At 40.0% G+C, this 26,859-nt stretch overlaps 1 protein-coding gene across 6 annotated transcripts in view; it reads left to right on the top strand.

The window, feature by feature from the left end:
* CADPS2 (calcium dependent secretion activator 2) overlaps nt 1–26,859 on the top strand; it is a 321,875-nt gene that overhangs the window by 54,747 nt on the left and 240,269 nt on the right. For 5 of the 6 annotated variants that reach the window (XR_008466879.1, XM_054204611.1, XM_054204601.1 and 2 more), the window contains exon 2: nt 11,803–11,916. Coding sequence is in view for 3 of the 6 variants with exons in the window: in XM_054204611.1 (XP_054060586.1) it covers nt 11,803–11,916 (114 nt within the window). In the remaining 3 variants the exon portion in view is untranslated. Of the gene's footprint in view, nt 1–8,568; nt 8,655–11,802; nt 11,917–26,859 lie in introns of those variants that run through there. The other variant, XM_054204629.1, reaches the window with a different exon arrangement.

Genomic DNA, 26,859 nt, shown 5'->3' with positions numbered 1-26,859 from the left:
GTGCTATTCCTGCATCCCTTTTGGAAGGCTTTTTTTTTTTTTTCAGATTGAGAATTCAAAACTAAGTGGAGTACTGCTTAAAGGTGCCATCAGATGTCATTATAAAATGTGTATTGCTCACCCCGTAGTTTCAGCTGCGTAAATTAAGCCCTGAGAACTTTCTGCAAACTGACCAGAAGGACTGTGATGATCTAGTCTGATTTCCTAATTACGTGCATTTAAAAACACATCCTGTTGTTCCTTTTTTCACATCCTTTCATTCTGTCAGAACATTTGGTTCAGGAAGATGTTCCTTTGTACTTAAGTCTTCAAATGATGGAGAATCTCCTACATATCTTGATAAGCAAATCTGGTTGTGGTTTGGTTTTTTTTTTTCTTTAAAAATTTTCATTTGAGCGTATTAGATAGACTGCTGATGTTGAATAATGCTGTAGCCATCACAGCTAGAAAAAGATTTGTGGGGGAAAATGAATACCTTCCATTAGACCGGTCTGTATGACCGAGGGAGGGAGTTTTAGGTATGTGAGATACTCAAATTTGAGATAGAAGCATAAAATGTCATAGCTAACTGCTAGCTGGGGATAATTGTTCTTCATTGAACTACGTTACGGTAGTCAATCAAGCTGTGTTAGAGAATAGATAGTTGTGGAAAGTGTACATGGGTATTGGGGAGGACGTGATAAAGCTTTTTACCTACGTATTGGACATTTCTCTGGTATAATTTCATAATGCAACACAAACCTAAACTTTCTTGGGTTCATGAGTACTGCAGTCCTCCAGGTTTATGAAAATTAGTTCCCAGAGATAGCTCAGAGATGGGGCTGGGAGGTCAGAGATGGAGTACTTCCATAAGGAGTGCGCTCTTTGCTGATAAGGAAATGTGCGTTGGTTGCCATGTGCAGTTGCTTAGTTTCATCCCTGTGGTTTTCATCAGATCATCTGCTGTGCTGGTTCAAAATCATATTATGTGCTGAGAAATAAATGTATTCAGGGATTTGGATGTGTCTGTCACAGAGGATGTTTATTGTGATGGCTATGCAGATGTTTGTATTTGTTGTTCAGATAGTGTCTAGATGTTGTTTGTGATAAACAGATTCCTGAGGCTCATGGAAAAGTAGGAGATGGAATTGTTTGAAGGCTCATCCTGAGAGGCTGGGGAAGGATTTCAAAGTAGAATTTTCTCCCACTACAGGTTTCTGAGGTGGGAGAGTATGTGACAAACATAAGTGTACAAGATGAGATGAGGTGATACCTGAATAGCTCATGCAGTGCTGCAGTCTCTTTCGCAGCAGCGGTGTCCTTGCCCGACAAAACTGAAGGTCACCTGGGTTAGCACGGTATTTTTTTGTTTGTTTGTTTTTTCTACAGTCCTTAATAATATGTCTCTTTAAGCATTGTCGTTCTACCATACCATAGCTAAATTGGGTTGTGTGTGGTCACGTGTAGAGTATGTGTGTCTGTATGATGTGAAGGCATAACTGTTAATGACCTTCCAGGCCAGGCTTTACCTCTTATTTCATTAGGTTCTTCTGTTTGTTATTTGGATCTGAAAAACAGTCCATCTTGCCAGCTACACTGTTTCTAATAGTGGCCTTAATCAGAGGCCTAGGCAGAGATTGAAAATGGAGCAAGTGTATGTGGTAATTCCCATAATTATATTAATCTCAGGAATTTCCTAAACCAGATGGAGCGGGGTGGGGGTTGTATTCGGCATGCAGCATTTCTGTGCATATAATCTGCAGTAGATCTTCCATAAGATTTTCTAGTCTCTCAAGTACATTTTTGGTACCTACAGTGTACTTTGGCAAGGTGTTGATGCATGACTGTTATCCACTAATCTTATTAAATTTTCTTGACGTTAATTTGTTAGTTGGAGTTGAAGGCATGTAATTAATGAGAATTAAGTGTGAATTTATTGCCCTTAACCTGAAGACTGATTCAGTGGTGTGGACTAGTCTGCTCTTTTCTGGTTCTAGGGAAGCCAGAAAGCTTTAGCTCAAAATAACTGTGCTGCAATTTATGTATTGTCAATTTATCTTTCCAGTCTCCATAAAAAAGTGGTATTTTCTTGTTTTTGTTGTGTACAAGTGGGGGAGTGTACAAGTAGGTTGACCAAAAAATGCTGATGTACAAGTATAGTGATCAAGCATAGATTGGCTTGCAAAATAGAACTGAGTGCAGCCTCGGCACGTTCTCAGATGACATCAAGTTGAGAGGAGCACTTGATAGCAGAAGGGCAGGGCTGCTACTCAGGGAGCTCCCTGAGTAGAGCGTGAGTTGGGGGAACGAAGGCTGGCCGTGTGTTTGGCTGTATTCACAGGAGTGCAGCTAGCAGGTCAAGGGAAGCACATTTATTTTCCCATCTGCTTGATATTTGTTTGGTCACGCCTGGAATACTCTGTCCATTTTTTGGGTCCTCAAGTAGAAGAGTGGTATCAACAAACTGGAAGAAATACATCAGGGTCCCCTCGGATGCTTAGAGAGGCAGAAGACGTGATACATAAGGGGAGGTGGAGAGATCAAGTTGGTTTAGTCTGGAGAAGGTTAAGAGGTTAGCTACTGTCTTGTAGTCCTTAAGGGGGGAACAGGGCTATAGAGAAGATGGAGCCAGACTCTTTTAGGGGTCCGCAAGAAAAGAGCAGGAAGGAATACTCACAAGCCACAACATGGGAACTTCTGACTAGATATTAGGGGGTGAGGAGGGATCTTCAGAAAAAAGCATTGGAGCAGGTTACACAAGGAATCTGCAGTACCTTTGTCCTTGGAGATGTGTGAAGCTTGTCTGGACAAAGTTCTGAACAGCATGACGTATCTTCAGAGCTGGCTTTGCTCTGAGAGGAGATTTGACTGGATGAATTCTAGAGGTCCCATCCATCCTAAATTTCTCCGTTTCACAGCGCTCACAGAGAAGGTAGAGGGAGTATGGACACAGTTCTGCTTATTAATGAAACTAGATAAATTTTTGTGGAAAATATTTTGTAAAATTACCTAGTTTGGTGAAATAATTTTTTAAAGGTTATCAGAACCCAGAATAAAATGGATATTTTGTTCTGGATTTTATTCTGACTTTTATTGTTACTCTTTCTATTCCTTGAATTTAAGTCAAACCAGTCCCGAAACATGTTGCCACAGAGTGTGATGGGCATATAACTTGTATTTGCCAGGTGCCAAATAGAAATTAAAGTCTCTTAGTTTTGCTTGCATTTCCATCATTGAGAAGAATAATTTGAATTTTTTTTTAATTTCATTTTTCAGGGAAGGGAAAATCTTGTTATTTGTGAAACCTCCACACTTCTTTTTTTAATATCAGAACTGATAGAAACTGAGAAGTACATGCAGTAGTTACGTATGTGGGGAAAGAGCTGACATTTGCACAACCAAGGAAGGGCTGTATGATCACTTAGAAGGTGCGCTGAAACAGCACATGAATGTCAGCCTTGGAAAGATGAGAGTAGGTTGGAGGAACATGTATTTTGCTGATGCTTCCGTCAGTTCAAGCAGCTCTGGTGTAGCCTCCTCAGCTACACTTGGAGATCTTTGCTGGCAAAACGTCCTGGTGTAAGGTTGTTGGCAAACAAAGCTCTTCAGTGCAACACTTTTGAGGTATGAAAAAGCTGTTTCTGGTAGCTTAATTTATATGTGGAGAAGTTTTGCAAAATGAGAAAGCTGGTTTCTTGGAGTAAATAGCTCTTCTGACAAATAGTTCTGGGGGTGCACAGTTGACATGGGGTGGAAAAGATGACAATGAGGAAGACAGGAGCTGTGCTGTAGGAAGTGATGTAAATCCATTCGGTTTGAACTGCTGACGTACACGGTGAGTCTGCGCTGTACATCTATCGATGTGTTAGCAGCAGTTACACCTAAAACTTCCCTCAGCTTTCATTTCTGGAAAGGCACTGGTAGCTGAGGTTCACGCCACGGGCAGGGATCACTGTGTGCATGTCTGCTAGGCATAATTTTCATGGTAACCTGCAGGAGCCATCATCAGCTTTCTTGTCTGGAAGCTTTGCTTACATAGGTCTCAGGCATGACTAGTCTCTTTGTGGCTCTGGCAACCTCAGGGAAGTAAAGCCGCGGTGCCAGTGTGTTCTCTGCACGGCAGATGGCCCCAAACAGTGGTGGCATGAGGGACAGCAAAACATAGCTGGCCTAGCTGCAGCGTGTCTACACAGCCGCTCGAGACTAAGAGGAGATAAAAGAAATCTGCTGCACAGGAGAAACAAATACAATAATATAAATCCAGCTGATGACTGTCAGATAAATTTTACAGCAAATCTCAGGTAGTAGGAGTAGGTACAAAGAAAATGATTGCAACTGCACTGACAGCCTCATCTCAGAGGAGATGGCTTTTATTGGGGTATGATATTTACTGCATTTAGGACAAACACGTAGCAGATGCTTTCTTTCCTAGTGTGGCATAGTCTGTGAAAGGTTGACAATTTTTTTTCAACAATAAAGAAATCTACCATTGCTATGCAGAACTTATAAGCAGTTAAATTTTCTACGTTTCTTTATATATTTTCATTCTTCTATCCAAAAATTAAGAAAGTCTAATTTCTCCCCTTCCCCCCCAAAAATAATATTTGTTCCTCTTCATTATCGTATACGTATTTTTCTTTTCCACTTAGGTGGCCAGTCCAACGTTTTTGGACACCGTCTTCAGTTCTGTATTTTGGTGGTCAGTGTGGTATACTTGGATTCTTTCACATAAATCAGACTTGCCTTTGCTCACTGCCTGTGAGTTTTGTCCCATCCCCTCTAATCCCTGAAGAAAACCAGCAACTAAACCCTCTGTTCTCTTGTGAAATGTTTTACAGTCCTGACAAAGAATCTTGAATGTGCTGGTCTGGATAATGAAATTATTTAAACTTTCAGACGTAATGATACAGAAAATATTTCTAACTTAGAATGAAACATCCTGTCGGTAGAATTGAATGACTTGTACGTTATTGGTAGTGTTTTTGGTTTTTAAACAACTGGCAGACCAACGAAAGGTAAATGCCATGTTGTGCTTGTTTGATTATAAAGAATGAGAAATTTCTTTGGTAAATGTAATGGTTGATTTTTGAAATCTAGTATTTGATTCTACGAGGCGCTGAATTTTTGCACAACAGTTATGTACACAGGGTGGTCTGTGCTGAGTGACAGCAAAGAGAATCCTTACAGACACTGTTTTACTTGGAATAACTTCAACTTTAAGAAAATCAAAGAACAGCTAAGGTTGCTAAGTGACAGCAAAATATTTATCCATTATTTAGAAAATCAAACCGGTTTATGCAGCGAATAGTAAAGGACAGCATATATTGTGTGTCATCCACACACTTTATGGGACCATTATTGTACAATATGAAGACCTGCATAATTCAGCACAATAACCACAACTATCATCCCTGTCTTAGTACTGAGATTCTCTAATACTATTTATTTAGTCTTCTTCCTCAGAAGAAAATCTCTCAAGTAGTTCACTATAAATGAACACTTTCCGTCTCTGCTCTGAGACACAAGTGATATTCTTGTTTGTGTAGGCAGATACTGGAAGAGGAGGCAAGGTGGGGGAGAAGGAGGGGAAATGGAGTGAGAATCACTGTTGATAACTGGCTATTTGCTGTGCTTATTCTTGTCATGGATGTGTGATGAAGCTCGTTAACAACCAATGATGTGGCACAGGCGTTTTGTTTTTTGGAAGGAGAGGATGGGTTCCGCCTAAGGCTCTGTGCCCTGCCCTTGGGTCTCGCAGAGGAAGTCTGTGTTTGGCTTTCCGGAGTCCGGCCCTGTGGGAAGCTGAGGTTGCAGTAAGGTTTATCAGGGATGAAGACTTAGGTGGCTCTTGAGTCATGCTCAGCAATAGAGGGAGAGTTGTTTCAAGTGCTGTTAGACACTGTCCTGCCATTTCTAAGGCTCATTTGGGAAGGGGAAAGCCTGCTGTGGTGGCTTGACCAGTACCCCCGCACAGCTGAGCTGGGAGACCCCGCAAAGGAGTCACAGGAAGGGAGTCTCCGAGCTCCACATCTTTGAGCACACTACTGTTATTGGAGGATTTGGGAAGGTGGGGAGGCCAGGGAGGTGGCAGTTGGATCGGCACTTAACTTTTCAGGGCAGAGAGAAATCATGCAAAACAAAATCTAGAAAAAAAAATCAAAAAACGTGTAAAGCGCATACATATTCCTTTTGTAAGCATGTGGAGCTTAGGTTGATAATTTGGTTTGATGTGCAAGTAGACCTGTGAAATGTGTAGGGCCTTGGAACACATGGTCTGTTTGAATTGCTAGGAAATTATTGGTAGTTGAATTTTTATCATCCTGGAAGTGGTGTGTTAAATTGAGCATCACTGTAAATGTGTTGACCTGTTGTATCGTCCAGGTTTGGTTCTGGCTGGAGGTACAGGCAAGTGGGATGAATTATCCTATAGTGAAACTCAATTCATGATATCAGAAATTTAGTCCTTGGCATAATTTCTACTCTCTTTTCCTTTTTCTTTTTCCTTTTTTTTTTTTTTTTTTTTTTTATCCTTGACAAAGAGCCTGGCAGGACAAGAAACAAATTTATGTTCAAAGAACTGTGTGAGAAGTTGGATGGAAAAAGATTTATTTGTACCTTCATTTCTGTTCATTCAGGAGATGCAAATTTTTATCTCCTGACTGAAATGGAAGGGAGAGAGAGCAGTTTGAGGGAATGCTCATCAGGTTATTTCTTTTACCACTTTTCCCTGCTCTCAAAAAAATATAGTTTTGGCTAAAGTTGTCCAAAAGCAGCTGCTGCTGTGGAAGACATTGGACAAAATGCCATAGCTTTTAAAGAAAAAAAGCTGCTCATTTTTAGGAAGTGTTCAGGGACTTAAGCCAGGTTTGGCACCGCGGATCATATACATTGTAGCTGAGAATATGGGGACTGGCTCTTTGGTTGGCTCCTCCCTATCCCTTCTTTTTGTAGTTTGCATATGAAATATTTTATCTAGCTCTCTCTATAATTGCAGTCATCACCTCCTGCTATTTTCCTGAAATACCCATGTGGTCTGAGAAAGGGTAATTTCACACTACAGCGTGGGAGTAGAGAAAAAGCAATGCTGTTGCTTGCGTTAAGGTCAGGGGCTTATTGATACTTGTACAGAACCCAGCTCCGAGTGTGAAGACGTGCAACCTGCGGTTATTTCTTTGCTATATTTCAAAAATTGCCACAAGGTGGCAATGGCTCAGAATGTTATTCCTCCGGTACCAGCTCTTTGGCTTACTGCACTTGTGGGGAATAGGGTCAGAGCAGGCTGGGGTTGCAAGCCAGCGGCCGCAGTGCTCAGGGGCCTGGGGGGAGAGGCTGGTTGTGGCCAGCTCACGGGCCACATTTTAAGCTTTTTCATTTTAAAGGCCACAGTTTCATAGTGGAGAGTTGTACTGTGAGTTATGTCTTTGCCAGCTGCTGTGGGCTACATCTGTTTAGGGCAGCAGTGAGCTGCTCTGTGTACTTAGGTAATGAGATGCAAAGGAAAATGCTCGAAATCTAGCATCAAACTGTGAAGCTAGGGTTTTATTTTTTTCTTTCTTTCTTTCAAAGAGAAGATAAGCTGTGTTAATATTACAAATACATACATGTATCATTTTTCCTTCAAAATGTTGGAGTTTATTATTTAATGAAGTAAAACCTGTGACATTGGAACAACTCCCTAAACTGCCAGATCTGTTTGAAATGCAACTTCTTATTTTTTATAAGAATTTTAACTATGTGTAAAATCTATTTATTGAAACTGTTTAAAGGTATGAATGGAGCTAAACCAGAAATGCCTCTAGGTTTTCATACTCAAGATTCGCTTTAGAAGGGAAAAAGCAAATGTTTTAATTAGTGCTCAAAGAAGAATATCTTGGGATATATAAGACTTCTTTGAAATGTTAAATGCAAGGTGAGAATTTTTTTTAGTAGTTAAGTGCTCGAGGCTCTTTTGATATCTTTGTATTACTCTGTACATTATGAAAAGTTAAATTGCTACAGCAACTTGAAAAAAGTTATTCTTAATTAAATAGCTCTTTGAGAAGTTCATTCTGTCTTAAATATATGTTTTCATTCTTTGATAGTCTACTAAGGTTAGCAAAAAAATAAATGTTACCTTTTATGAAATGCACAAGGATGGAGGGGAAGAGACGCTTTTATCTGTTGCTTGTCTGCAATAAAGAAAAAGCAATTTTGAGGGTAGTTAATCTTGTTTTCCCTTAAAGTTGTCTTTGCTTATCTTCAGTCATTCTGCAGAACGCAATCAAACCTGATATTCTGGGTTGCTGGAATTTAGTGATACATTCTCCCATGAAGCAGCAGTAGTTATTTATGTAGTATCACAGAGAGTTACGACAACAGATTTCATACCACTGAGAAGGCGAACTCCAAATACGCAACACAAAACTGAAGCAAGTTGATGAAAAGCAGCAGAATCAGTAAGGCTTTGCCGTACGCTTCAGGTGATATTCAGAGTTCAGTTCACGCTTGGGCGTACATGTAGTAATGTCCATTTTTATCTTTGTTTTAATTTTGCTGTTCATGGTTCTTTCTATTAGAATTAAAATGCGGACACAAAGGTACTGACAGTAAAGATATGAAGAAGTAGTGAGGGACTGAAAGCAAAGGTCTGACATGTATGGGTCCTGCACAGAGGGAAGGACGTGTGCAATGGAAAGGTAATCCTTCTGCAGATGGATTTTGAGCTCCTTTCTGTGAACTCCTACCAGAGAGAATCTGGCCAGGCTTACTGCCCTTAAGTTTAAGCAATTCACTTGGGTTTCTGGTTTTGCATCATGTCCTTATCTCTTTTTCCTTTTAACTAAGATGGACAACTTCAAAGGTGGCCCAGACTTGGACAGGTTGAGCTGTTTGGCAGTGTCCAAGAGTTAATGTCCTGTACAGATACCTGTTTCTCTTTGTGTGCTATTACGGCATTCTAAGGCAATTAGATTTCCCTTTTTTCCTCTGCGTTTCTAAGCTGCTACTTTTACTGTTAGTTTTGTTTTGTTTCATTTTTAAAGGCACTTTGCTGCAAATTGAAGAGTGTTAATGAATCCATTAAAAATGACCAACATTAAAAAAAAAATGAGTGAGAGTTCACTGTACACTCAATATTCTGACAAATAAAAAAAACAACAGAGGAACTGTATACTACAGCAGACTACTACAAATTATTCTCTATCTTAACAGTTAACACAATTGCATCTCTATATAAATATATGACTGTAGAATAGACTTCAGATCATCCTTAGTGCAAGGCGTAGCTCTTCATATTTTCCATTGGAATTATTATTATTTTTTAGTTTTGCAGTAGAACTTTATTCCCCTACACATCCAGATTTCACACTAAAACACATAAGTAATTTAAGTACAGTAATCCTAAAATGCCACTCGACCCTTAGAATTACTTACTACCTTGAAGCAGTGAATATGAAAGCCATATATAAATATTTTACAGGCATTTCAGTTTGCTGAACTATAATAGTTAGAAATAAGGAAGTCAGAATTAAATTTATATTTCATTGCCTTATTCATAATGTTTTTGTTTGATATGTGGGTAACAGACAAGCAAATCACCTAAAGAATGAAGTTTGCAAGCATGAAAACACATTTCCATAATTGCCTTGGCAGGAAGCCCGTGTGTTCTCGTGGCAGAGCTGTGAATATTCCATGGGATGAAGGAGCTGCTTGCTCAGCAGTGGTGCACGATCAGCGGGAGTGCTTGGTTCTTTTATAAGTCCCCTGGGAGAACAAGTGTGTGCTGAAAAAAAACCCTCAAACCGTCCTTAAAGATTCACATTTTCCGGTATCTCAACTTGTCCAGTATCTTTAGAAAAGGAGAGAAGAATAAAGGGAATCGAACAACAGGAAAGACCTGTCCTGCGTATCTGGGAATAAAATTTAATTTCTGTTAGAAACAGCTAAGCTTTGTGGTGCAGATTCTGTGCAAGGAATGGATAGATGCCGGTTTTGGTGTACGCACAGACATAATACAAGTACTTCTCTCCCATTGATTTTTAACCAGCAGTGGTACGGGCTGGCAATGTGTCAGTGTTGGGCTGCTGCTCTCAAGAGCTCATCCAGGAAATTTTTCCAAGTCACAGCAACCTCCACTGAAGTTTGCTTGCCTCAATGGGAGACCTTTTCTTCTGAAGGGGCTTCTTGGGGCTTGTTCTGTATTGCTAATCATTTTGTTAAGATGAGGAACAGAATTATCATGGATTTTTAACTAGCTTGGATTTTTTTCAAAGGCGTAGTTCTTTGGCGTTGCATTGCTACTGCCTGCATTACACCACTTGTCTTGAGTATTTAGATGGCATCTATACTATTGTTTCCTGTGAAAACAGAACAGCTTTCACGTTTGCATTCAATTTGGAGAGAGTTTTGCATTAAATTGCTACATGTTTCATAGAACTTGACAAACTTAGCAAATTTTACGTAGGATGAAAATCCTCCCTTGAAGTGAAGGAAACAGAGATCGTCCACAGTAGGCACGTTATCAGGATAGCATTAATTTTGCTAATCTTCTAACAGTGTTGTGGCTTAAATGGTGTCAACACTGGAGACCTGAAAGCCTAAGGTCACCATACTTAACTGTAGGTGCCAAAAAGTTCTTCTGTAAGAAATGATGGTGCGATCAGGGTAATGTTATTTTTTGCAGGTTAGCTGTTACAAATATAACTTTCTGCCCTCTGGAAAAAAATACTTTCAATTTCTGGCTATACATTTATTTATTTGTTTATTTTTAACTAAGCAAAATACAGGAAGGATGAAAAAAAACTTTTTAATCAGTTGTGTTTGGGTTTTTGTAATGTTAAATTTGAAGTTCAGGAATACTCACTGGAATAAAGGCTTTGCATTACTTTTAAAGGTTTGGAAAAGCAAAACTGCTTTTAACTGTTGCTTTGTTACATTAATATGTTACTGGCAGTCTCCTTTGATGTGACGTTCTGACTTCTCATAGATTTGATAAGGAGAAATATCTTACTAAATATTTCAAGAGTTGATAGGAACCTTGGCAAAAGGCCTGTGTCTCTATCCCTGGAGAGCATTCAGATTTTGCCTTTTCCCATAACATTAAACTTTGATAAAAATGGGTTGATTGCAAGGTTTAATCATGTAATGTACTCTACTAGGAATCTGTTTTCAAAATGCACTCAATTTTGATATGAAATCCAGCAATTAATTTGGTATCGGTCTTGGGGCCGTGTGGCTGCTGGTCCCGGAGATTAGTTGTTTCGTGTCGTTTGCAGTGGTATATCAGTGGCTAGAAGTCTGTTTTCTTCATAGGGAGCGTTTCTCATCCATTTTCTTCACAGTGAGCATGGCTGTTAAAACGTGCCAGTGGTAGTGCCTGCATTACTCAAAAACATGGAGGCATCTCAGTTGTTTTTCACTTATTTGAAGGCTGAAAAAAAAAATGAAGTATTTGAAGACTGGAGCTAAGAGCTAAATTTTATTAGCTGGTGCTGCTGCCATGGGGAAGGTCAACCATTATTATTTGGCTGACCTGACGCATTTTATACATGCATATAAAATATTGCTCAGAAGAAATAGTCATGCAGACTTACCTGTAGCATCCTGAGGACACAAGGGAAAGCGGAGAGGTTGAGTTGCATGCTGAGCGTGTGCATGACTTGCTGCAGCAACCTGGATTGTCCAGGTGGGACTCTGAAGAGCTGCGACTCACTAGGGCACCAGCTGGCCAGGGAGCCTTTGCCTTTTCTTGCCTGGTCACGGCTTCCAAGTGTTGCATATTTTTACTTCGAGGCTAATTGCATTTATTATTGCTCACTCTCCTCTCCTTCTTTTTGTCTTGCATAGCTCAATAAGCAACAGCTACAGATACTGAGGGAACGTTTCCTGGCCTTTTTGAATGGGGAGACACAAATCGTAGCAGATGAAGCATTTTGCAATGCTGTGCGAAGTTACTATGAGGTAAGTTATGTGCTTTGTTTTCTGTATTGTTTAAAATGTTCATAGGATCCCTTTTAATGCAGATACAAGGAAATGAATTTTCAGCTTCAAAGGCAGTGAACTTACAAACCTTCTAGAAACAGCTTCCTCCTACTCCAGCTTTCCTGGAGTTGAAATTCACTGCCTGGGCATAAGAGATAAACGGAACTGGAAAATATCCACCCTTTTTGAATAAGGAAAAGAAAACCAAGAAAAGACAAAACAGAAGCCCCTGGTGCTAAAAATCTTTCTGGCAGCGTTTGATACAACCAGGCACCGCTATCTTTATCTCCATATGTCTAAGTTACCTCTTTTAATCAGCGCTGCAGTTGTAAGTTACCATCTTGAGAAATATGTGCTCTGATTTTTAGTTACCATGCAGAGATTTTTAGAGAGGAACCTCCTGTTCCCTTCTTTCTGCACAGCTGGGCCAGCTCTCAGGTTCTGCTATGACCTCCTAGGCACATCCAGCGCCTACAGCCACCAGTGTAGATCTTTAGATGTGATTTTAATTGCCTAAGGGACAGGTCCCATTCCAAACTAAGAGGACAGTTCACTGTCCTTTTTCTACATCAGTAACGTATGGCTAGAGAATTTATTTCTTACTCTTAGCGAATGGTACTGCAAATTCATTTTATCTCATCTGACTTCAAACTTGCTTAACAAATCACAAGGGCTGTATGTTAAACTTGTGTTTCTTTTGAAGGGTCTTCCTCCATACTTCACATTACCAATTTTTTTTTCAAATTTTTTAGCTTAATTTTTTATATATTATTTGTCCTTTGTCAACTAGTGAATGAAATGCTAGTGAATTAAACTTTTCTTCATGGAGAAAAAAAGATGTGACTTACACCCTAGCTTGCTTTTATCTACATTAAATTTTGTTGCACAATAAAAAAGAAGAGATGGGGTGGACAAATGGTTTTCCTGTTGTACAGAAGTGTGAGAATTCAGTGCAAGTTTCTCCAGATCACAGTCTGATCAATACTGCAGCAGTTGAAATGAGGGAAATACTCATAAAAATGCTTTAGAAACGATGGGGATGTGTCTAGCTTAGTTTACAAGTCTGTAAGTGAAACAAGAGAATATGAACATTCAGGAGGTACTATGTAGGGGTGCGAGAACAGTATTGTGGTGGGTTGACCCTGTCTGGATGGCAGGTGCCCACCAAAGCCCTTCTGTCGCTCCCTTTCCTCAACTGGACAGGGGAGGGAAGATAACACGTGGATATCTGTTCCACTGTTAACCTCCACAGGCTGCAGGTGGTTATCTGCTCCACCATGGACCTCTATGGGCTACATGAGGACAGCCTGCCTCACCATGGTCTTCACCATGGGCTCCAGGGGAATCTCTGCTCTGGTGCCTGGAGCACCTCCTGCCCGTCCTTCTTCACTGACCTGCATGTCTGCAGAGTTGTTTCTCTCACATATTCGCGCTCCTCTCTCCGGCTGCAGTTGTGCATTTTTGGTTTCCCCCCCACTTCTTAAATATGTTATCACAGAGGTGCTACAACCATCACTCATGGGCTCGGCCTTGGCCAGCGGTGGGTCCATCTTGGAGCTGGCTGGCGTTGGCTCTGTTGGACATAGGGGAAGCTTCTAGCAGCTTATCACAGAAGCCACCTCTGTAGTGCCCCCCCGCTATCGAAACCTTGCCACACAAACCCAATACAAGCACAGAAGTTGTTAGAAAGTAATCCTTTTTTCTGTGTAACTGATGAAGAAGTTAACACTGGGAGTGTTTTTTCAGTTTGGAAGATGGTGCAGGGCAGGGCTGAGCTAGTTAGCTGCCCAGCAGTAGCTTTCAGAGGAGTGGGATGTCTCAAGATGCTGAACGTGGGGTAGAATTGAAAAGGACATAATGTTTATGGGTCTTTCTTTCAGCAAGCTGTGTAAGATGCTTGGTATGTTAGAGAAAGTAGCCTGCCCTTTGGAAAGGATGTGATAGTGAATAAAAATGATTTTAAAATAAATGCCTAAACAGTCACTATCCTGTTAAGATTTACTTTGTGTCTCTTGTTAATGAGGTTTTCTTGGACACATCGAGAACTATGTTTTTCAGTTTATCTGCTGATGCAGTGAAGGGCTGCGCTTAATAATCTAAGATGGACCTATAAAATGGAAGACTCAAATGCTCCAGCTATTTTCAGCCATTCTCCGCTTAGAATTAAGTGTAGAAATGTTCTAGCTGTCCAGTTTCAAATAAAGGATCGCAAAGATTTTAGCATCACTGTCAAGGCTATAATGACACCATGGGCTAGTGGGATCTTCATCCCATGTTAATACACCGTGAGCTCAGCTACCAGCTGTAATTTGGTTCTTTATTCTTTTTTTGTTGTTGTTTATTCCACGCCCCCCCCCCCCTCCCGATTCCTTTTCCCGTTCTTTCCAGAGATTTCCTTGCAGACTTGCACAACCTTTTCCAGTTGTGCAGTCTGAGTCAGCATTTGCTAGTCACTTCTAATTTCTTTCCAAGATTGTGGTAGATAGTTACCGGTATGTGATATTAGATTTAATGAACTTTGGTGGAATCCAGCTGGAGACTTAGTTCAAACTACTGCTTCTCTTCAATGCATTTTAATCAAATTTTACACATCTTAGCACATATTCTCATATCATCGCTTATATGTGTCTCTTGTGCCTTTTTCATTTGCTTCATTACCCATTTGTTGAAAATATTAATATCTATTACTTCTTTGTGTGTTCAGTTGCTGTGGTGCTCTGATGCTTTCTCATCTGTCTTCGGCATATGATCCAGCACATCTCCTGCTCAATGATGTTACTAGTTTGAATTATGGACATCTTGTTTGTTTCTGTTATACAGATCTTATGAGCTTCAGTGTTAATTTCCTTATTCTTTAGTTGCTGAGCTACAGTTCAATTTTATCTGACATGGAAGGAAACAAATACGTGGTCTGCACAGTAATTATTTTACTCTGAAAATGATTAATTTGCCTTTAATCCTATGCAGTAGTCATGGTTTGAGACTTATTACAATATCGCTTGCAAAGGCAGGCTATTCTCATTACTGTAGTTGATTTTCCACTCTGAACTCTTTAACTTTGAATGGGAAAGAGAAGGTTTGTTTTGGGCATGTGACACAAATCCTGATCACCAGTTGCAGGTGTTTTGAGTCACTAAGTCTATCTATAATTACTGGATTCGTTCTGAATTTGTCCTTTTAAGAATGTAAGAGTAAGTTCCTAGGATTTAGGAACTGATTATAGCTAAATCTTTGATTTACTTTTCTAGAAATATTTGCCAAAAGAGTAATTTATTTACTGAATAAGTAAATATGAATTTCAGCATCAATTTTACGGTGCTGTAAGAGAGTCACGCTCCTGTGTCAGGACTACTTGGGAAGATTTACACTTGTCAATTTTGTTGCCTTGTCCTCCAGCATTATGTCTCTTGCAACGCCGCTGTTGTTTTTAAGACTTTCTATTAATATTCTAGCATTGCTTTTCATTTTTCTTAAAAATCTAGTAGAAAAACAATTCACAGGAAAAGTTGCATAAGCTCTTTAACTCCCCAGAAATGGTTATTTTTGTGTTCTGCGTAATTTCCCCCTAGCATCCCACTGCACTTCCTGAAAGTCTCACTGAAATTTAGCATGATATGTTTTTGTATACATATAATTGTCTTGAGAAATTATTTTCTCTTCCATCCTAATTTTAGAGAAGGTATAGAAATGTTTACAGTTCTCTTTCTGTAATCATTCTTTCAGAATTAACACAGGAAATTTTTTTTGTGGAAAATTCCGTTGCAGACATCGAGCCAGATTCTGATCAGTAGAACATCAGATGTTGGTGATGCTTTTTGGATAAAGAGAAAAATTCAATCATATGGCAATTTATTATGAGTAATTGTATTGGACACACTGCTAAGTGTAAAATTAAGTGAGAAAGTGACTTATGAAATAAAGTCTTTCTTTCCATATTTCAACCTAGTTTTTTAAAAAAGTTATCAGTAAAATAGTAGACAATCTTCCATTCGTCGTTTCTTGCATACTCTTTCATGAAGACTGGAAAATGATCTTGCGTAGATCCCAAAGGGACTCATTTGCCACTTTTTATATTGTACATATTAAAGGTATATACCTCGGGCTAAACTCGCAGTACTAATTCTTTAGTCTTGAATGTACGCAGTCTTAGATATGAGTGAAATGTGTGCAAAGAACTGTAATGAGTGTTTGAAATACCGCGAAACCTCTTTCAATATTGTAATGATTGCAAGTTCTCAGGTTTTCAACCCTCTGCTTAAAGCATTGTGCAGCTGCAGGAAATTTTATGTACTGGTGTTTTTCCTGTTTTTCTTGCTGCTTCATTTTAAATATGGGGTTCTAAGCCATAATTATTGCATGCTGCTTAAATCTGAATGTTAAATGCAGGATTTGTAGCAGTTAGCACTATGAGGGGTTTTCAGAATTTAAAATCAGACTTAGTACGACTGTACCTGTTTGCCTGTGATACAGAGATTATATTTAACTTAATTTCTATTTAAATTCAGGTGTTGTAATCCTTGGCAAATTAAATTGTTGTCTGCCACTGTGAGGCAATAGGAAAGAACTGAGGTATGGCCAGTAGCAAAAATTGGTGAGGCCAGAGATTTGTGTACAAATCTAGCTAATAGATCGGTACTGCCTGGCTGCGGGGCGGGTTTAGGAGGGTTTAAAAAAAAGTGAACTAAAAGTAGAAAACAACAAAAATCAACAGTAAGAAACAGCAGAGGTCCCACGTCATAGAATCATGGAATGGTTGGGTTAGAAGGGACCTTAAAGATCATGTCGTCCAACTCCCTTGCCACGGGCAGGGACATCTTTCGCTAGATCAAGTTGCTCAAAGCCCCATCCAGCCTGACTTTGAACACTTCCAATGATGGAGCATCCGCAAATTCTCTGGACAGTCTGTTCCAGTGCGAGGTCATCATGTGAGGCAAAGGTGGCCAATCCCAGCCTTGGGCAAATTCACAGTGGTTGATATTGGGCTGTTAAGGAGTTCGAAAGTTCTACAGAGACTGAGAATGAAAGAAAATCATATATAAAATAATCCTGTGAACATCTACCAGTTTAGATGTACCTGTGGTAATATCACTGTTTCTTTGTTTTGATTAAATCTGTGTGAGCGTTTACAGGCTTCCTGAAAGTGTTTGGCCCATAGTGGAAGCACATGCTAGTGTGACAAAAGCATTGAGCATTTCTTGTACTTACCCTTAGAAAAGGATGAATTGTGTTTATTGGAGCTTTCTTATATGAAGACATTCAGATGTTGGGTTAGCCTGAAAAGGAAGAAGTGAAGCAACGATGCTATTTCTGCCTATTATTATGGAAAACTTGATCTGAAGGTTTTTTGCATATATGTCAAGGAAGTGAGGGGCAAAAGGATCTTGCGGATGAAATTGCAGAAGGGAACAAGCTTTCTGCACTAAGTGGTATTTTGGTTGCTTTTACAGCTTGATTTTTAGTGTTAGCTATTTTAGGTACATGGTTTTTATTCAAGGCAGCAAAAGGCATAGTTGATCCTGATGAATATTTCAGGGATGAAGATGACCCCTAAAGGACCTAAAAACCATTCATTAGAATCAAAACGTAGTACACACAAAATAAATAGTAATTAAATGTTGGAACATTCTGGTTTGATATTATCAAGGCAAAATAATGGTATCAGTAAATTAAACATTTATTTAAATACATCAGGGTAATAATTATAGAAGCTAACTAGGTTTCAGGGCATAAATTCATTGATTTCTGCTTTCATTGTTTTTCTCTGAAGTCATAATTGGCGTAAGTATGTATTGAAGGATATGGGCTTTTTGCTCTGTTCATCCTCTTCAAAAACGTAAATACTAGGCCAACTTGGGATTCATTGTTGATGCAGTCTCATTTGGAGAAGCTGTTTCAACAGTATGTTTTCGTACATTAGCTTTAGGATAACCTTGTGAGGGACCCTTTCAACAACAAATACGTTTGTAGTTGCGCTTACCAGCACTTACAGTTTCCTTCCAGTTGCTTTAAAATGGTGGCAAACTTGAGGTCAATATAATGTTGCATGGGAGCTGTTATTTTAGAGGTCTGTTTTAGGCCAGTTCTTTGAAAAGCTTCATGAAAATGCTTTTAGGCCACCTACCTCCAAGAGCAAGGCGTAACAGAGGTTTATCTTGGTCATCATGTCATCGAAGAAGCTCTAATGCCTTCAATGTTTTGGATCAGCAGCCACAATTTGGCGAGTAATGGAGATTGTCTCAGTGTTAGCAATCTAATTATTTTCCTCAAAGAAGTGAGGGGGAGATGAGATACAACACATTAAAACACGCTTTGCATGATCTAGACCTCTTCCGTGCTAAGGAGAGACCTGATAGAGTCGAATTGCAGGCTTTGTGATGCACAGCTTTCTCCTGAGAGAGTGTTAACTGTATTGCTCTTGCATGGAAAGCATGTCAGTGCTGAAATCCCCTCGTCTTTTGCTTTACAAATAGCTACATGTTACGATATTCCTTGTGTTTTCAAAGACTGGAAATCCTGTTTTCACTTCCACCTGTATGGTGTCAGAGAAGCAAAGCATTTTGCCGTACATCTGCACAGAATATAGTTGCTAGCTGTTGAAACTGTGTCTATCCAGTCTCTTTGGAGACTGATATTTGTAGATGATCGTTGTTAATTTGACTGAGGATGTCATTTGTAGAGTTCCCATGTTATCAATACAGATGTAATTATAACAGACTTGTATTTCAAACTTCTAAATGAGGTAGGTGGTTGACAGATGGCGTTTAGTGCATTAATTGTACCAATCCTTATCTTTTTAAGTGGTGGGTGCTGATAAAAGAGAGGAAGAAATGGCTCATTTAATTTAGATTTTAAAAGAAATCCCAATACTGGCATCCTTTTTGTTTATTTTGTGACCACTGTTGTTCCTAGCAAATAAGGAAGGCCTGGTAGCTCTGACACTACACTGCAGAAGTAATTAGTGTTGGGTAGTGAGGTATGTATCTACTGTAGTAAGCATTACGTGAGATTATTTATTTATTTATTTATTAGGTAAATTCTGAATGTCTGTTAATCTGAACAAACCAATTAGAAAACCACGAATGGCTCAAAACGTTACACAACAGTAATTTGGTCTGCGTTGCTTAATTATTTTTCTCCTAATCCTAGTGCTGTTTTACTCGGTCTCAAAGGAAAACAAAACTTATCTGGACATTGGCTTTGCACAGTTAACAGTACGTTGCACTGAGACATGGACTATACACATTTTTGTTGATGCTGTCTTCTGGGCAGCTGAAAGCAGTGGAGTTTTTTTCAGCTAGCCTCATACTAATAAGAAATGTTACAGTTTAACATCTTGCAGACATCTTGAGGAGATACTAAAATTTTATTCTCTTTTTTCAATTATTAGGAAGGATTTCTTTCACTAGATGGTGAAAGTATGACATGTCTATATCTTCTTAAGTTATCATTCCGGCTGCCTTTTCCAGATCTCAGCACAAAGGTGACCTTAAGGCCCTTTGGAAGTGGAAATAATACTGCAAAATATTTCATTAAAAGAATAATGTTAATGTCAATGGATTTTCCTTTGTGCCTTTATGAGGGGAGATATAGATTAGATATTAGGAAGAAATTCTTTAGTCTGAGGGTGGTGAGGCACTGGCACAGGTTGCCCAGAGAAGCTGTGGCTGCCCCATCCCTGGAAGTGTTCAAGGCCAGGCTGGATGGGGCTTTGAGCAGCCTGGTCTAGTGGGAGGTGTCCCTGCCCATGGCACAGGCGTTGGAACTAGATGGTCTTTAAGGTCCCTTCTAACCCAAAGTAGTCTATGATTCTATATTGTGATGTCTGTGTGTTCCAGTCAGCAGTGTCTCAGCGACTCTCCAAACTAATGGGGAGCAACAGGACATTTTTTTTTCGTCCTTTCATCAGTCAAGTGGCTATTCAGCCCAGTCTCTGACTTGCTGTCTTTTTCCATGACCAGAGGGAGACATGTAGTGTCACTTGAAGTATCTGAATACAAGAGAAGTGAAAATTTCTACAAGATACCGATGGACTCTGTTTGAGCCATAATTAGTCCAGCCAGGGTCTCTGTCTCCTGACTCTGTAGGTGTTGGGATTTTCTCACATAATTTCTTTTTGAGTAGAGATTCACTCTGGAACGTTGCCGTATTTTTCTAATGAATCATTCCACTGAATTGTAAGCAACTAATAGCGAAAAGATTTCTTGATCTTAAAAACAAAACAAACGAAAACCCCAAACCCAACCCACCAAGTAAACAAACAGCAAAGGAGAAAACCTGCTATTTTATGTACCATTAGATTGCATTTCTAGGGCTGATGTTTACTCTGGGTATTATTTCATTTACTCTTAGATTTATAGACGGTGCAATAAATGACTTTTGTTTGCATATTTTGATTGAAGCTCTCTGTTGCCAGTTTACTTCGTGACAGAAAGCTTTACCTGTCAAATCCGTAGAGATGTGTGACTTGTCAAAATCTTTTAAACTTTAAAGTAATGTCTTGGAAAAGTGGCATTTTGTTCTTAATGGTGAATTCATAATCTGCCAAGATAGAGAGAACCTGGCAGTAATGGATAAAAAAGGTCAGCAAATGGATAGTTGAAATCCAGAAGTCAGTAAATGAGAAGTGAGATTTTAAATTCTCACTGATCTCTCTCAGCCCCATTTCATTTCTGTTCTATTGCTAATTTCAGAAGACAACAACAAACTCTTATACCCTGAGAATTGTGAAGGCAGAACACAGACAATGGTGATGTAAATATTTTCTTCGTGGTTGTTTTCAGGGTTTGATTGATCTACATTTCCCACCACAGGGTATTGTTGAAAAGCCAAATTGGAAAACGAGATTCTTCTCAAGCTTTTATTTTCTAAAGTAAGCTTTGTGGTGCCGTAGAGATGACTTTTTCTACTTCAAGTTTCCTTAAAAAGGTTTTACTCCTCACAGAGCAAGAAAGAGGTTTCTTCAAAGTTAAATCCAGGCATAAAGGTGCTATCCACCCAAGATTCTCACCAAGAAACAACATTATCTTAAACGGAGCATACTAAGAGAAATAGATTACGCAGTCTGTTCCTGTTAGTAAATGCCTGCTTTGAGCACCAGTAGTGAACAGTAACTACCTCATTAAGGAAACTGTTCTTCTATCCACTTGGCCTCGCCATCAAACCATTTCCCCTAATTTCCTAGTTCAGTTTTTCCTATTAACTTAAGCTCATTGCTTAGCTTGCTGTTTTTAAATGTAAATTGTACAATCTCGTCTCTTATTGTATTACCCTTTGTATAAATGGGTCTGTCTTGTGCCTCCTTAGCAAAACAAAAATGCTGAGCAAATTATATATTCTTAAACTGTAGTCAATAACTTGATATCAGGCATTTGTTATGGTCCCTCTTTGGACCTTTCACTTTTCTTATTTCTAAATTAGGGTTCCAGACACAGCCCCAAATCCTGGTGCGATTCTGGTACCTTGCACTGCTTTATGTTTTACTTCTGTAATTCCTGTAACCCAGCAAGGCGATGCTCCTTACAGAAGCGAGTGATCAGTAGGGATATGAATTTTAAGGCTGGTGTAAAGGAAGGAGGATTCACAAGCGACTGTACCAGGATAGGAAGTGCCGTGGGCCTTGGTGCTGCATCTGCAGGTGTTTTGAGCAGGTGTGATGGACAGCTGCACACAGAGCTACCCTCTCTGTAACACCTCCGGTAGCTAGTGCAGAGCTAGCTTCTGTCTGTCTGCTTGCCAGCATGTTGTCATGGAGGTGTACTCCAGCGCTTCGAGCCGAGTCCCACACAGCGTGCCTGCTGGCACAGTTGGCAGGGACTGGCAAGATGATTAAAGATAGTGCTGCTGTCTAGGGTTTTTTTTTTTCCCCCCTCTGAAATGAAATAGTCAAAAGATGCAGTTCTGCGTCTGTATATTTATGGATTCATAGGGTCCTGGGTGTGCATATCATTTCTCTGGACATCTTTCTGTTTCTTCATCTTTTCAGCAGTGGTGGCAAAATAAGCGTGAAGATGTTCACCTGTGGCACAGTACTAGACCAGCACTTCCCAGCTAGAAAACTGCAACTGGGTGCTTGGGACTTGTGAGCATTGCATACCTTTCAGTGTTTTCCCTCAGTTTGGAATGTCAGCATGACGGTTCACAGCCCAGCATGAGAAAATAAATAATCTCCCGGGGGTGAGGCTATGATGTTTTTGTTACATTCAAATTTTCTGGTTTTGGCGTACCTTTCCTAAAACTAGGAGAGGTTTTCCTCTGAGAGCAGCAGGCATCCTTTGTTGGTGTGTGTTTGTATCTCTGCAGTTTCACTATGATAAATAATGCGCCATGAGTAATGTGTTGTTCTGCTCATCGTATGCAGATACTACTGCAGGAGAACCTTCCAAGTCTAAGAGTAAGAAGTATTTTAATGAGAGATCAGATTTTATTTTCAATGAAATCCGACATTTTCTCAGACCTTTCTTCCTGACCAGCATAAAATTAGCCACAAATATATACTTTTCTCCCTGGTTTGAGTCTATTCACTTGCAAGTCTTCTATAATCTTCCTTTGAACATTAACTTTAGAAGGATTATACCTTTGTCAGTTTACGTGTGTAATTACAGCTGTAAGTACAGCTTGTTTATTTGGTCTTTCTTAGTTCCTCTCCTTGGTTTGTTTATGTCCAGACAGTCTAGAATGCTGTGGTAGAAATTACAAGAGTCAGTATCCTAGTACCGTCCCTTGTCTGTTTTACTGGTTGTCTTGGAATGCAATTCAGTTTTTAATGCTTTCAAGAGTATTTCCCCTATAAGTAGTTAAATTAGATGGAAACAAAATGAAACAAGGCAAAGCAAACCGTCTAGTTCTGTAGTGTTTTTCTTGCACTGTCGTAATGAGCTGTGGCACATGCAATGTGATCAGTAGTATTGAAATGTCCATGTCAAACCCCTTTGGTTTTACTTTCTCATGTGATCTCTTTGCACCTTCCTCAAGGACAGTAGTGCAGCAGTTTCTTATTTCAGATAGATCTGCAAATTAGAAAATTCCCTTTATTTTTTGCCATTAAGAAGTAATTTTGTAAAATCTAACCTTTTGTAATGGAAAGCGGGTTACCTTTTTGCTTGGTTTTTTGAGCTTTTGGTATCTCACTAAAGCTTAGTGCAAAGCTATGAAAAAAATACATAGCCAAATCTTTTACAGAACTTGATTTTTAAAAAAGGCAATGGACAATTACAAGTTTCCCGAACTTAATAACATCCAAGCAGCAATATTGTTTCAGATCAAAGTCCAAGGAATTCAATGTCCTTTGTCAGATATTACAAGATCAAAGGACATGTCTGATGAAAAACACCTGGGCAGGGGAGGCCCACGTGATGATTTCTGTGAGTGTTTTCCCTGATTCCAGTCATCAGGGCTCAGGGACATCCTCTACTTGGCCACCTTTGTATCCTTGGTAACAGCATAAGGCAATTAAGCCAACCGTATCCTGGGCCGCATCAAAAGAATTGTGGCCAGCAGATCAAGGGAGGTGATCCTGTCCCTCTAATCTGCCCTGGTGAGACCCCACCTGGAGTACTGTGTCCAGTTCTGGTGTCCCCAACATAAGAAGGACATGGACCTGTTGGAGCGAGACCAGAGGAGGGCCACGAACGTGATCAGAGGGCTGGAGCACCTCTGCTATGAAGACAGGCTGAGAGAGTTGGGGTTGCTCAGCCTGGAGAAGAGAAGGCTCCGAGGAGACCTTATAGCCTTCCAGTACCTAAAGCGGGCCTACAGGAAAGATGGGAGGGACTCTTCATCAGGGAGTGTAGTGATAAGACAAAGTGTAACGGTTTTAAACCGAAAGAGAAGAGATTTAGATTAAATATCAGGAAGAAATTCTTTACTGTGAGGGTGGTGAGGCACTGGAACATGTTACCCAGAGGAGTTGTGGATGCCCCTTCCTTGGAAGAGTTCAAGGCCAGGCTGGATGGGGCTTTGAGCAACCTGGTCTAGTGGGAGGCGTCCCTGCCTATGGCAGCGGAGGTTGGAACTAGATGATATTTAAGGTCCCTTCCAACTCTAGCCATTCTATGAATTACCTAGTTCTTCAATTTTATCTTTCAACAACAGGAAGAGCTTGTTATTACTGTGTTCATATTCTGTGCAGACAGTCTTCTGTTTCTGGAAAATGAGACTTGCAGAAATTTTTAAAATGTTTCCTTTTCTCTCAGGTTTCTCAGAAGTTTTTTTGGGGGATAGGAAGGAGGGGCATGGATGAAGTTTTAGAAGCCCTGTAGTCTTAGCTCCAGAATCAATTAATTTCCTTGTCCTTACTGTAGTGGAGCTGGTTTTAGATGCTATTTATGCGTTCGTTCTCCACTTATGTTGGGTGGGAATGATGGGACTTACAGAAGTGATCTTAAAATACAAACTTTTTTTCTTCTGGACACTGGCATCCTGTCCTAACAGGATGTTAGGACATACATAAAAATGTTCATACATACAAACAAATGTTCAATTATGAAGAGACCAAGCAGGCTGGTCCTTGGGGCCCCAGTAACTGGTGTAATTTGTGTAGCTGGAGAAGAAAGTTCTTTTGAAATAGAGGTTCTGAACTGAGGTTTGCAGCAGTAATTGGTGATTAATTTTAAATGATCCCTGTTGCCTTATTCCAACTCTCAGCCTTCTGACTGTGCTTTAGACATGCAGGAAATACAATTGAGAAAATTAAACAAGGGAACAAAAAGAAGTGATGCTTTCCATTCAGCTACCGCTGTTTCTCTGTGTGCTTTGAGTTGATGGGTCTTCTGTGCCTTGCTTCTGGCAAGGGGCTCAGAGGGGAATAAGAGTGAACATGTGTCTCCGTGTACTGGGAACCCACAGCTCCACCACAGCTGTGCAGCTCTCTGTGACGCTTTTAGCTCTCTTTCCCTCTTGGACTACACAGCACATCCATAAAGGCTCACTGGGAACTAAGCTAAAGCTTTCATCTTTCAGCATGAAAGAGATTTACCGCTTTTCTAATCCCAACTAGCAGTGAGTACTGCTTCAGAAAGTCAGTCTCTGCTGCTGATGAATTGATGAAGAAGGAAAAGGTAAAGGGTGTCCTTCCACCCTTCTTGGGTTCTTCTTTGAGTGCATGAATCACTTTTAACTGCATTTTCCCTTCACTTCAGAGGAGGGTTGAAAAGGATGGACTGTTTTCCTATTTCTATGTTTGCATTTCCATAAACATAACATTGAAATGAAAGACGAACTTGAGACAAGTAACTGTACCTAAACAGAAGTAAACTGCTTTTGTACCCTGGGTGTGACATGCAGTGTTAACTACACCAGCAGCTCTACACCTTCTTCATATTAGTCATGTTCATCTTACTTTGCAGCTCAGTTGGCACTGTAGTGCTTTTTTTTTTTTTCTTTTTTTCCTCCTTCATATGAGCGCTACACCATCAAATCTTCTTGTCTGAAGGATTTTCAAATATGCAGAGCTGCATGGCTAAAACTACACCTCTGTCATTTGCTAACAACACGTTCTGTTGTCACGTGATAAGGTACAGGAAAGCTCATCCTTTTGCATGTATCATTTGAGTGAATGCCAAAATCACGAAAGAGCTCCTGATGCCACGATTATACTACTCTGAGTGTAGTATAATTCGATCGGTGTTGAACCTCAAAGCTAAGAATGAAAGGAAAAACAGAGCCAAGACCACACCAATCACAGGCCCTCAAGAGAAGATGAACAGAAGTCCAAGATGAGTTGTCACTCTTACACGAGTAGAGTGTTTATCAGTGTTAGAGGAGTGAACTTGATAAACATACAGGACTTGTGGTAGTGGGCATTGGCCCAGATATGTATGGGATGCTGAAGTCCTTTTTGTGGATACCTCTGCAACAAGAGCCGAGTGAGATGTCACCCCAGGGTCTGCTTGAAAAGTCCTGCTCTCTGCTGGAAGGATGCCTTGTTTCTGCCATTAAGCAAGTATAACTCTTCTACATTTTGAGGATGAACCCAGAATGAGGATGTAGCCTTTGTTTCCTCGGCAATATCAGAAAGATGGGTCTGAGAACTGCAAGTAGGCTACTATCCTTCTGACGTGCCAGCCTGATCATTGTGACCCAACATGTGTGCAGCTTCTATCAAACTGCATTCTGTAGGTCTGTGAAGAGGAGACTGAATTGTCTGCCAGCATTACAAGACAGGCTGATGATGCAGAGGTCAGACTTCTGTAACCAAAAAACAGCAGCAAGGGAGGAAAAACTTACATGTGAGAGTTGTCATAACTGTTTTAAGACCGCCTGTGGAAAACAGATAAGGCCCCTTTGAATAGGAGTTGCAGAGAAATTTTCAGACAGTGAGGGAAAGACGCTTTAACTCTTTGTGGTTGTGAAATGCAGATTTCGGTTCTGCTATTAACTCTGAGAAGAATAAATTGTGTGTATCACTTCAGAATCAGATTGATCACCGTGGGTGTCTTGAGACTCAGCATTGTTTTGTGGCTCTTGATCTGAATATGCACAGTCATGTCCCCTGACTTTTCAAATGTGAAGACTCACAACGGCTGCAGGATTCACAATAATTCTTTCTTTAAACCCTATCTGTTATACTGGAAGGGAAGGTACATCTCTCTTTCCTCAAGTGAGACAGCAGGCAAACGCTGCTTCCAAAACGTGCTCATATTCATCAGTTAAGAAGTTGAGTAAATCGTCCTGAAGGTCTGAGAAGACGCATAGGTAAATAACAGGTGCTACAGGAACTGGAGTAACTCCAGGTGTCAAGGAATGAGACATTTCTTTTAGAAGAGTACACGAGCCCTGTCTTCGCGTACAAGCCCAGACCTGATCCTTTGAAAAAGTAATAATGACAGTGAATGCTGGTGGCAGAGGAGCCTGCAAAACAAGAGCTTGCGTAGACTGAAAGTTCTGTTCAGTGTAAGCAGAAAGGAGAAGTCCTCCTTATTGCTG

This window comes from Rissa tridactyla, chromosome 1, assembly GCF_028500815.1.
Source record: "Rissa tridactyla isolate bRisTri1 chromosome 1, bRisTri1.patW.cur.20221130, whole genome shotgun sequence".
NCBI classification, from domain to species: domain Eukaryota; kingdom Metazoa; phylum Chordata; class Aves; order Charadriiformes; family Laridae; genus Rissa; species Rissa tridactyla.
The sequence above is the reverse complement of the archived record's forward strand: the minus strand, read 5'-3'. Positions and strand labels throughout refer to the sequence as shown.